Source organism: Sodiomyces alcalophilus (genome assembly GCF_042370955.1).
Source record: "Sodiomyces alcalophilus JCM 7366 unplaced genomic scaffold ACRALscaffold_2, whole genome shotgun sequence".
Classification (NCBI taxonomy): Eukaryota; Fungi; Ascomycota; class Sordariomycetes; order Glomerellales; family Plectosphaerellaceae; genus Sodiomyces; species Sodiomyces alcalophilus.
Window position 1 is genome coordinate 4856974 of NW_027263533.1, and position 12107 is coordinate 4869080.

The 12107-nt window shown below is 53.2% G+C and overlaps 4 protein-coding genes across 4 annotated transcripts; 2 read left to right on the forward strand and 2 right to left on the reverse strand.

The window, feature by feature from the left end:
- Nucleotides 1-5: 5 nt before the first annotated feature.
- ACRALDRAFT_1061894 (uncharacterized protein) lies at nt 6-1162 on the reverse strand. Its single transcript, XM_071016499.1, has 3 exons — nt 856-1162; nt 633-788; nt 6-559 (listed from the first exon to the last, which is right to left on the reverse strand). The coding sequence occupies exons 1-3, from the start codon at nt 1042-1044 to the stop codon at nt 164-166; spliced, it is 741 nt and encodes a 246-aa protein (XP_070877813.1). The 5' UTR covers nt 1045-1162; the 3' UTR covers nt 6-163.
- Nucleotides 1163-2210: 1048 nt separating this feature from the next.
- ACRALDRAFT_1075224 (uncharacterized protein) lies at nt 2211-4303 on the reverse strand. Its single transcript, XM_071018350.1, has 5 exons — nt 4095-4303; nt 3927-3958; nt 3720-3846; nt 3036-3540; nt 2211-2934 (listed from the first exon to the last, which is right to left on the reverse strand). Exons 1-5 carry the CDS (start codon nt 4287-4289, stop codon nt 2429-2431), a joined length of 1365 nt encoding a protein of 454 aa, XP_070877814.1. The 5' UTR covers nt 4290-4303; the 3' UTR covers nt 2211-2428.
- A 2546-nt stretch (nt 4304-6849) lies between these two features.
- ACRALDRAFT_1080473 (uncharacterized protein) lies at nt 6850-7797 on the forward strand (the record flags this gene model as incomplete). The annotated part of the gene is made up of 1 exon (XM_071019024.1): nt 6850-7797. Exon 1 carries the CDS (start codon nt 7102-7104, stop codon nt 7795-7797), a length of 696 nt encoding a protein of 231 aa, XP_070877815.1. The 5' UTR covers nt 6850-7101.
- A 654-nt stretch (nt 7798-8451) lies between these two features.
- On the forward strand, nt 8452-10936 carry ACRALDRAFT_1061897 (uncharacterized protein). Its single transcript, XM_071016500.1, has one exon. The coding sequence runs from the start codon at nt 9192-9194 to the stop codon at nt 10248-10250; it is 1059 nt and encodes a 352-aa protein (XP_070877816.1). The 5' UTR covers nt 8452-9191; the 3' UTR covers nt 10251-10936.
- Nucleotides 10937-12107: the final 1171 nt, after the last annotated feature.

Consider the following 12107-nt stretch of genomic DNA (forward strand, 5'->3'; position numbering starts at 1 on the left):
TCTTGGTGAAGCAATCGTCTTGATACACTGATCCGGGTATAACCACTATAAAACGGAGGGCAGCCGTCAACTAGGTCTGGCATGAAAGAAACAAGACCGTTTCCTGAGGGCAGTCGACTTGTCCTCTTGACCCATACACTTCTCGGGCTGGCCCATCTCAATCTTACCCGGAGATGGGTTCGATAACCTGCCTGCCCATCCGATCCACAAAGAACCCACTAAACGCCTCCTCGTCATTATCATCGCGCAAGGTCGTATCGTCTCGTTCCGGCGGCAGCGTCGCGTACAGTCCATGTCCAGGCTTCGGCCATGCCTGAGGCAGAGGCTCTTCAATAAGCTGCTCCTCTTCCTCCACTACTTCCCGACTCACCGCTTCGGACTCTTGGACTTTGCGGATGGCGGAAGTCTTGGGCTTCTTGCTGGGCGGTCGCTTCGGTGCCGGTGCGGCCGTGGCCGGAACGGTGTTAGTGGTGTGCGCCGGCGGGGCGCTCGCATCCAATTCTGTTTTGGTAGCCGTGTGGCCGCTCCGGGAAAGGGTTGCCCAGTCGTCGGCACCCATCTAGATATCTTTCCTCAGTTTCTGGTTCTTGTTTGATTTCACTGCGGTTAGTTCTCTGGAAAGGGGAACGCACGGTATCCCAGTCGGGACGTGGGAAGAGGGGCAAGTCGGGATGCTTCCGCGAGACGGACGCGAGGACATCGACTAGCAGGCCGTCCTTGATCGCGTCACTGAATAACAGGAGATTGACGAGATCCGAGTCTCTGAGTTGTGAGAAATACGCCTTTCTCTGGAAATGGAGGTCAGCGTTAGTAACGATTGGGTAAGAGTCTCCGGTTCATGCGGCAGCGACGTACTTGAGAAAATGCGGCGTCTCCGCCCACGAAACCGACTAGATGAGGCTTGTTGAACTCGGGCAGCAATCCCAGCCGCTCTTCCCGCATTCGCTCGATCTCTACAGGGCTCCACGTGCCGTTGAGAACGGGAGCTGGTGAATCGCGCCCCTCTCCCTCGTCTTCCTTAGGAATAGGGCTCAGTCGCGGCATCGGAAGGGTGGACTGACCCAAGTCCAGTGAAGTGGTGGAAGACGTGGGGCCATCTTCAACCCTCTTCCGCTTCAGGCTTGGAGTAGGAATTGACGAGAAGGACCGAACAGGGCTGGCGTTGCTCGGCATCAAGAGAGTATCGGGCATTTCTGAAGCCGCTGCGAGAGTCGGCGGCTTGGCGGCTGGCGAGGGATCAATGTGATCAGACGTCTTCAGCTGCTCCACAAGTCTGCGCTTAACATCCTCATAGGTAACGCCAAACCGTACAGGAAGAGTCGACGTAGACTGAGTTGCCGACTCAGATGCGGGCTGGGATGTGGCGCGACGCAAGTTGCTCCTCATACGATCCAAGATCTCTTGGGTTGACTTTGAGAACTGAGGCACATGGAAGTGGGTAGGAGATTGTGACGCGGGGGGTTCGGTTTTCGCAATGAGCTGCGCTGGCTCTTCTCTGCTCGATTCCAATTCGGTGGCCACTGGCTCACTATTCTGGTGGTCACCGGCCTCTATTGTCTGAATAGGTTCAGTCGTTTCGGCTGGTTTCTCATCCGCCTGGTCGGGAATTGGCGTCTGAGATTCGGACATTGTCAAGATGGTGGAGTGACTTCTCCGTTACAGGGGCGAAGTGCCGCAAAAGAATCTTGGTATACTTTCTGGATTCCGATGGTGAATATGCTGCCCACGTCGGCTCGACAGCAGGAGAAGGCCAAGGACCAGCGCGTGGAGATGATGGATGCCGTCCCAGGAGAATAAGGCAATGAAGTATCCTTATACGGTATCCTTGGAAGCATTGGCTCAATGTTCTTGTATAGACTTTCCAGATTGATTACTCACTTTTAATATGACTTTGATCTCGTTTTTCATTGCTTTTGTTGAAGAACTGTAGTTGATGGGCGAGAGACGAGTAACCAATTCGAGAGACTACGAATACGGAGTATGAACGCGGCGTCACGTGAATGGCACGTGCCCAATGGTACGAATACTAACACACCGAAGTACACCGAGACACACCGAGGGAATATAGGGCAGCGAGTGGAAAGGAGAATATATGCCTCAGTGGCTTAAGCTTGGTCCATTTTACCGAGACCTAGTTCATGGACTCGGGCAAAATTTTGACTTTCTAGGCTCCTCTTTTAAATGCGAAGCATAACATGTGTACAGAGTAGGGCTTCCTTCACCCCGGATAGAGAGTGATGAGACCAAGAGACACATTGGCTTGTATGTACTAGGTAAGGTAAGGTGCTACAGCGAGACTACCGATGCCCTCAGAATCCAGTACCGTAACTCACTTGGTTTGCACCTTGGCTAAAGTTGAGGTGCAATTGACTCGCACCCCCTTCGAAACGCTTCTACGATTCTACCTGCCGAGGGACACAACATGAATTTACCTTACTACCCCGATATTCTGTAGTGAACTGATTTCTTCCTCCGACATGCCCAAGTGATCGGACAAGACCTCACGGCTATGCTGCCCCAGAGTAGGCGGCGCAGTACGAACCTTCGGCTCACTTTCGGAGTATTTAATAGGCGTGTTGACCAACTTGATGGTCCCGCACTGGTCGTGGTCCACCTCCACGACCATGTTACGAGCCTTTGTGTGCTCGTGTGCTAGGGTGGCCTGCACGTCGTTGACGGCAGCGTACGGCATTCCCTTGCCCTCGAAGATGCCAAGCCATTCCTCCGTCGTCTTGGTGACGGTGACGCTCTCGATGAGGGCCTCAAGCTCGTCCCGGTTCGCGACACGATCGGCGTTGGTGCGGAACCTGGCGTCTTCTTTCCACTCGGGTCGGCCGAGCCCGTCGCAGAAAATACTGTAGAGACGGTCGTTGCCGCCGCCCAGCAGCACGTCGCCGTCTTTGGTCTTGAACGATCGATAAGGTACGATGGATGCTGCGTTGATATTAGAATGATAGGCTTCTTCTCCCTCGTTTGTCTTGTTCTACTGATATGCATATTCGTCTCTCAGTTTGACATGACGGGAGACCACTCACGATGTGCAGTTCCCCAGCGGCCCGAGTCCTTCTTACCGCTGACAAGGCAGCTGCTGGCAATGTTTGCGAGCGTGGCGGTCTGGCAGTCGCTTAACGCCGCGTCGATGTGCTGACCCCGTCCGGTCTTGGCCCGTGCCAAGAGAGCGGCCATGATGCTGTTGCTGGTGTAAAGACCGGTGGTCAGGTCAGTCACGGCAACGCCTACCTTGACTGGCGGTCCATCTCGGCTGCCAGTAATATGCATGAGACCGAACTCGGCCTCGACCATGACATCGTATCCGGCACGGTTAGCATACGGCCCAGTCTGACCGTAGCCGGTGATGGAGGCATATATGAGGCCAGGGTTTATCGCGCTCAAGGTATCATAGTCAAGCTTATACTTGGCAAGAGTGCCGGGCAGGTAGTTCTCGACAAGAATGTCACACTTGGCCACGAGCTTATGTAGGATGTCGGTCCCACTGGGATGCTGGAAGTTGAGTGCCAGGGACTTTTTGTTTCTGTTAACCTACGAGGCCGTCAGTAGGGATGAGATAATGCCGCCGGAAAAGTACGGATAGCGACCGGAAGAAGGAGAAAAGAAGCTGAACGTAGGAGAATAAGAGGAAAAAGAGAAACCATAAGAAAAAAGAAAAAGAAAATAGGCATAAAGACACATTGGTATGTAAGATAAGAGGTAAAACTTACGGCAAGGAAATATGCGGATTCACCTGGACCCTTCAAGGAAGAACCCGGCTGATAGGCGGCATACGGTGGTCCCCAAGCACGCGTATCATCTCCCCTAACGGGGTGCTCAATCTTGATGACCTCGGCGCTGGTGATGGGAAAGGGTGATGAGGTCAGCGAGCGAGTGAGTTGCAGCATGTCGGGCCTCCGTGGGCAGACGGCACGTACCCCAGGTCACCCAGGATCTGCGTGCAGTAAGGCTGTGGTCACTTTAGCACTTGGGTCTTAGGATTGATTGCGTCGATTTGACCAGTCGAGAGAAGGGAGTCGGATGTTGGAACCGGGAGGCCGATAGGGTGGATTTTCTCTGCTTGGCGAGAAATGAGTTCGACTTACACCAGCTAACACTCTCGTCATGTCCAGCACGCGGTATCCTTCCAGGGGCAGCGAGCTGCTAGAACTTTGGGCCCTTGAGACGGTGCTTGACGTGAAGTTCCTTCCGACACGCCTGGCCCAGAGGCCGGCGCTGGGTATTTGTGGTGAAGTCGAAAGACATTGGAATGCTCGCCGGCCGGTGCGTTGCAACGACATAGTGATCGATAAAGATGAAGGCCGGATGGCCCAGGCAGTCGGTCGTTGCAGTTTGGTGCTTGGTCGGTGCGTACGTAAGACGACTGAGTAGTCTCCGACGGTGGGCAAGTCGTGTGCTCGGAGTGGGGAAAGTGGAGTTGTCGGCAAATGGGATTGCTTACTTCGCACAAGTACCTACAATGCATGCTGCTGACTAGGTGGCCGTCGATGATGGGGTCGACAGGTACAGCGTACACTGTACAGTAATCAATTCCATGTCCGGAGACTCTCCGTCCCCGCATCTCGACCGAGTCTTCTCCGGACCAAGTGCGTACTAAGTAAGTTATGGTGGCTCTGTCAGTGGAGAAGGGCCCAGAGTCGAGGTTTACAGGGCTTAGGCTAGCTGTCAGGGCTGCTAAGCCTTCTAAATGTTTTGTGTTTTTTTGCGCAGGTCATAGGACCTTGGTTCTCCGGATGCCCACGGCGGACAACTGGAATACCGGGAACCTGAATCCGATGTGGTCGGTGTACAGGGACAGTGATTCGATCCGATGCTATGGTGCGGAGGAGCGGTCGGCAAGATGTGAAATGAAAACTTGAAAAGGATGCAGAAATGAGAAGAAAATACATGGAAAAGCAAACAAAACGACAACAGCAACAAAAGAAACCCGCACTACCCTGTCGGCGCTCGTCATCCTTCAACTTCACATCCTCCGATAGATATAGGCCAGTTCGTTTTGTTGCGGCTTCAACCGTCGGGACAGCAGCGGTCGGCGTAGACGAAGCATTCTCGGCCGGCTGTAATGCTGACGGAGACATTGCCAGCAGGCATGAAACTAATCCCACTGCCGCAGGTAAAATGTCCGCAGCACTGATGAGAGAGTATAACGGAGACTGCTTGAGGCTGTACGCCCGAACCTTCGACCTGAAGGATTCCCGCGATGAACGCCCTTTACTGTGGGACGGGTTGCGGGAGGCATGTTGCTCCCAAGGCCAAGGCCAGTAGTAGGAAACGATATCCATCTTATCCCCACGAGTAGAGAAGGACTATTTTGGATCTCATAACGGCCATCGCGACCCAGAAGTCCTTACAAAACTCTTGGGATGTTGGGTTCAGACTTCGCCGCAGTCGTCCAGGTCCCGGAGAATGGGCTGTGACCCTTCAAGATGATATATTTCTTTGTTTTATTTCATTCCAGTTTAGTTAACCAGCGGCGTATCATGTTCGCGACGGTCGTGTGTCGTTGGGATTTTAAGTGTACTCGGTACGGAGTACATCGTCACAACCTTCAAAGACTCGGCATTGCTGGGAACATTTGTACAGGTGGGTCCACCGGTCCTGGTGTGGTGTCCTAAAATAGTATCAAGGCACGTTGTACTTCCGATTGAAGTTCCGATCCCTCGTCATCAAACTCCTCGTCCACACATCGAGTCAACAGGCCAAGGCCGTCTGATCTGCTCGATGCACCAATTACACCAATCTGATCGCCTGTAGTTCTCCATGCCACTTGGAGAAGGTCGCAGAAAAGCCGGGAGACCGTGCGCTTGGCTTATGGTAGGGCTACCTGACCGTGTCGCTCGATCTGTTGCCCTTCTTTTGAATGAGGATTTACCTTAGTGCGATAGGCCTGCGCTGCCCGTCTTTGTCCGTCTCACGTCGGTATAGGTAGAAAGCTGAAACGCATAGGCCATCCGCAGCTATTGACGTGGCCCGACTTCTGTTCCCAGTCTTAGGTTACAGCCATGTATCCAGACAGCTTCTCCAGGTCTCGAAACTGTCAAAGGGCCAGGTGCTGCAAATAGATCAAGGGTTTTAACCAGTCTCTGAGGACGAATGAATATCGTGTGTTACGCAGTTTGGCGGAGCGACGTCATGGGATAGTTGTTTCCCCGTAGCTTCATGGCACCAGCCTTGAGAATCATCGGAGGAAGCAAGGGGTTACCTAAGGGAGGCCAGTCGTCGGCTGCACACCCGAATGCAGGTATGCTTGTCCATCCTTGGCACTCGTTTCAGATTTTGCTGGGTTGCTTTGATGTCAGTCTACGGTCTTCTTCCCGTCGAAGCTATTCGATTGCTGATTCGTCTCTTTGTCTCCCAGACATCGAAAACAGCCTACAGAGCATGACATGTGCAGTATCCTACCTTCAGCCTGCATATGCCACTTGGAAAGTCTGTCCCTCTGTTGTAACTCGAAATTACACACAATGTTGTCCTAGACATGTCTCCTTGCAGCAGCCCTATCGTTTCGGCCATTGACCTTGGCTCGTTCCTGTCGGACCCTCCTTTTTCCTCCTTTGGCGACCTCCCTTGAGCCAGAATCCACTCTCATTGCGCTGTTCTCCGGTGCCATAAGCAGCTACTTCACACCTTGTCGCAAATGACCCAGTCTTACCTTGCGACGAGGCAGACCAACATAGACCGTACCCTCAGGTGCCGGCAGATGGGCGGAGCTGGTCTCGGGTCAGCCCCGGACCGGACTTGCCCTTTCCCTCTTACCTTCTCTCCAATAATAGCATCATACCTAACCGTCCACTTCGATTCCAGAAACGTCCGGGGTTGGTCTTCCCTACGTAGTCCTATATTCCGGTTCGAGATGGAGGGCATGGGACGAGTGCTTCATCTTAAAAGACTTGGAACATACCTGATGAGAATCTCGGGTGGTCTTGCGCATATCGCCTAGAATATATCCCTTCTTCCTCATCACGATATGCAGCCGGTGTCATCTCGTCCTTCTCTTCTGTCTATAATCGGCACAAGTTCCCCAACCTCCAAAATCGTCGACATCATTCGCAACTATACGCCCTCTATACTACCCACCTCACTTGTGCTATCATGTCTCCAACACTACTCGCACGCCAACCAGGGCACTTTGTGGGCCACGACTTGAGCCCGCGAGACATTGAGGAGTCCTCACAAAGCCAGGACTCTGTCCTCGCACTGATCCCTTGCGCAGTCGTGGGCGCCCTCGCAGCCGTATCAGTCGGGGTAGGCCTCTTCTTCGGCATCAAGGCCGAGCGTGAATTTCGCGAAGAGCGCAGACAAGAACCCCATCTCAGCCGCCGCGAGTTCCTCCGAAGGAGAAAGGCTTCCAAGTCGGGACCCCAAGACGACGACCACGCCGACTATCTCCAGCAGAGCTCCATGCTCCGCAAGTCCCTAGGCGGACGCTCCTCGCGCGCGACCAGCCAGAGCTCTGCCTCCGTCCGCTACAATACCAGCCATGACAGCCCTGGCGATTGGCCCCCCACGCTGCGAACCAACTTTGGCGTCGTCGACGAGACCGAATACAAGGAACCGCACCCGGGCACGGAGATCAAGATCCCCATGCCTCCTCCCTCTCCTCTCGACCCTTCCGACAAACCTCAGCCCGCGCCCTGGCCCTTTACTGCCGCCTCTACACCACCCGCCATCCTATATCCGACTATGCCGCCGCATCCCAACTCCGCCGGTCGATCATGCCGTGGAACATCCTCCACCCATGGGAACGACCAGAACTTTCATCAGCCCACACGTGGTGTCACCTGGTGAAGCAGCGCAACAGCCAAATCCAGCAGCGGCGCATATGTTTTATACAGTGCCGCCCCCTTCATCATCATCTGTTTACTCTTTGTTTGTCGATTTTCATTTCAGCGGGGTGTTTGGGTTTTTGCGCATAATGTAGCCTTTGCGACCTCGAATATTGGAGGTAGACTGGACCTTGATGTTTGGTGTTTGGTTTTTGACTGGGCTTTTCTTCTTTTGTATTTTCTTCTTCTTTTGCCCGTTCCCTTTTCAAGATACCCCAGGTAATACCCAGCGTCGGCGGAATACGACCGCTAAGGAATCAAAAATGAGACTCTATATCCATATTTAGCTCGACAGAAAGTATTCTATCGCTTGCAGCAGTGATTGATATCTGATTCTCTGTGCGATCACGGTGATACCGATCAACTGTCCGTCCCTGTATCCGTACGAACGGAATGGCTCAACGGCTTGACCGAGAAGGATGGGAGAGAAGCTTTCCTCCAAACCGATTAGGTAATGTCCGTCGAGTCATCTGAGAATGTGGCTTGTTTTAACTCGTGTGGCGCAACTCTGACAAACTTCGCCACTCCAAGCAGTAATTTCAACCTTACATCTATGTCCGTAGGCAGCTGCTGGGTAGCCAACCCTCCTTCCATCTCCATCCCAACTCCCGCCCTCCCGAAAACCCGCCTCGACCTGACGTCTGAACAACGAACAACGAAATCAATCGACGATTCGTTTGGATGACCTGAGGACACCTTCCAACCCGACTATTTCATCGATCTGAAGATTGTGCAAACTCCCTTCAGACGCCTTCACTGGTTCAGAAATCGGTCGGTCGGTTGGCTGTGCGGATTGGCAACAACCACACGCTCTCACAACCCATCAGTTCCTTTTGTTTGGGCATCGATTTGCATCGATTTCCATCAATTTCTGGTGATTTGGTGAGACAGAGAGTTCCTGTCGAAAGTCAGGAAATGTTTGCTCACGGTTTATTGCCATAGGGATCCAGCAGAGTACCGCAGTCACTGCTCACGGCCCAAGCCATCTCCAGCTTCGGATCTCTAGCCGCAACGAGCAAGTGAGCCGCTGGTTTCTTCTCAATATCCCATACACTCCAATCCGCTCCGGAATCTGTCCTTGACCGCCACTTGGCTTCGGCGGTCTTCTCGTGACCTTTTTGGCACTCGAAGCCGGTTAAGGAAACCGCCGCCAAGGTGCATTCGCCACTCTTTGTCCAACTTTGCACCAACAGAATCTGGGGGCGAACAATTTCCCCAAGCAGGAACCCGAAAGTCTTTAAGGCGGTTCTCAACAAACGAGAAGAACTCCGTCGACGGAAAAAGGAAGCCAAACGCCGTAGGAAGGTGTTTGACCTAAAGAACAGCATCTATACGGCGAAGCCGTACCAGCCGAAGATGTTGGCCCCAAACGGAGGACCGGCTCTAGACGAGCGCGGCAATCCGCTGCCCGATTTCAGGCAGGATCTCAATGTAATCGTCGAATGCCCCGACTGCCGCGAACAACCACCGAACTTGGTGGAGGAGTTCTCCTCGGGCGATATGGTTTGCGGCTCATGCGGCCTAGTCGTCGGCGAGCGTATCATCGATACTCGCTCCGAGTGGCGTACATTCGCGAACGACGATGGCGGTGGCGACGACCCTTCTCGTGTTGGTGATGCCGGTAATCCCCTGCTGGACGGCGCCCAGCTCGAGACCAGCATTGCCTTCTCCGAAGGTAGAGACCACAAGAACCTGGCGCGGATCCAGAACAAGTCGCAGACCGACAAGAGCACCAAGGCCATCAGCCAGGCGTTCCGGGATATCAGCGCTTTTTGCGATAGCATCAATTTGGGCAAGAACGTGGCGGATGGCGCGAAGCACATCTTCAAGCTGTGCCATGATAACGGTTTCATGAAGGGAAAGCCCCAGGACGTCCTCATTGCTGGATGCATCTTCATTGCCTGCCGCCAGGCGGGTGTCGGCCGCACTTTCCGCGAGATTTTCCAGGTGACCAACGTCAGCAAAAAGGAAATCGGTCGCGTCTTCAAACAGCTTGAGGCGTTCCTTCAGAAGGTGAAGGAGCAGAATCCAGGTGGTAATGTCATCCAGGACCTCAGTGGATACAAGTCTTCGACGTCCACCAACGCCGAAGACCTATGTACCCGGTTCACCTCCCAACTCGCGTTCCGCAACTCGCAGAAGATTGAGAACGTTTCGCGCGCTCTCGCGCGAAAGACCACCAGCGTGTCCGAGCTGGCTGGTCGCTCGCCGCTTTCTGTGGCCGCCGCCTGCATCTACATGGCTTCGAACTTGATGGGCGAACCCAAGACGTCCAAGGATATTGCCGCAGTTGCCGGTGTCAGTGACGGCACTATTAAGACGGCGTACAAGTTCCTGTATCATGCCCGAGGCCGGCTGATCGAGAAGGAATGGGGCGCTACCCAGACAGCGATTGATGGTCTTCCGGTGAACTAGAAGGACGCCGGTCCCATCCATTGTCAGGGACAAATTGCGTGTGCTGTGATGCCGCCGTCGTCCACGGCTGCCGTGGCAGAACAGGGCGTTGCCAAGCAAGCAGCGGGGCTGGAGCAAAAGAAGCCTCAGACCAAGGTGGCGAAGGGGACTGCGCAATCTGAGCGCTCTGGACACACCGAGCAGGAGGAGCGGCCACACCATGAGCACCTCGTCCCGCCATATATCCCTGTTGAGGCTTCAGCTATTGCAACGGCATAAGGAAGCTTGTGTCATTTGATGTGGCTTTCTGCCTCTCTTTGGACAAGGCGGCACTGGAGGTGCTTTTTTGGGAGAAGTGTTTATACATTTTCGGTTGTGGTATGGAAAACTCTCCTGAGTAAAAGATCAAATCGGATTGGGGGTGAGGCACCACTGCTTCTTCGTGCTGGCGAGCTTGACTTCAGCTCACCCCGCATTTACGTGCGTGAGGGGTGGGCAGTCTGTCTCTGGCCCTCTTGTTGTTTGCTCCTGAAAGATGAGGGCGTAACGCGATTCGATCTTCAGACTTGGTAGGAGAGGACATGCACGTCGTAGTATTTTCCTATGGCTAGCTGGCTAGCTACTATACGAAGGGTGAGCGGGAGAAGTATAATATGGGGGAGCATGAGGTATAGAGCAGAGAAATGCTAGACAGCAAATATTTTGCTAAAATACTCTCTTTCCTTTGCGTCTTCTCGGTGACTGCTGTCTTAAAGATGCCCGGTGAAACCCATCACCGAAAAGATTCTTGTGGCAGGGACACTAAACTGACATCCATACTTCATCTCGTGTCCGATTATCCTCTTATTCAATGGGTTGCCTATGGACGCGCGAGGAGTTATTCTGGTGACTCCTTATGGATCAGGTCCATACATCATGCGCTGTCAACATATACCTGGCAATTACATAGGCTCCAGTATTGCGTGCAGGTTCCCAGGTAGCTGGTTTGTAGCCTCGCCTTAGGGTTGCTGAAGACGAGCTGTATTCTCCAAGATATCGCTTACGGGCGTAGTCGATGCCATAAGAGTCAAGACGGTGTCAATCGTGGTTGTGCCCCTGCGAAGTTTGCGTACGTCTTCCACGGTACATATGCCCACCTAGTGCTGAAGATACAAAAGCCAACATGACAGCACACGTTGTTCTTAGCATTGATTTCACCGTCGACCATTCTCTTGTCTTCTTGTCGATGGTGCAGGATTGCGTTCATTGAGATTCACACGAGTTCTCATGCCTCGGATGCTTCTGGAGATATCTACATGGCTAGGTAACGGCCGGTAGATCTGGGTTTTGCACCTGGCTCCTGCTTGGGCAGTGCCTTACTAGGATGAGCTTTGCGTGTATTTGTAGTGCAGTTCTTCCAACGCCGTCATACACCATGCCGCTGGTCCTCTGTGACCGGGTTTGATGGTATAGCTGTCAGTTGGGTGGTTCTCTATTAGCCATCCAACAACTAACCGTAGTACAGCTTCAAAAGTGGAAAAGAAGTTCACTCCATTCTGCGCAGTTTCGGGTTTCTGATAGAATGAGTCAAGTAAAAGCCGAGATTGAACGTCCTGGCTGCTGTTCATTCATGTCCCATTTTCCTTTCCCCTTGGATTTGTGCTGCCATCGTAGCCGACAGTATTCACCGAGCTGGTTGGAATCTTGGGATGTTGTACGTCACCCAGATCATATGAAGCCAGGCCCCTCGTAATGTTTAGATAAACACCTGTTGAGCGGTGCCATTAGACAGATCTTCTGACAGAGACTTGGAAGTTGGGGCTATTCACCTCTCTGTAGATGCTGAGTATTAGTGGTTGACGTGACGTCCCCCCGCAGTCACGTGGGACCCACAAAACC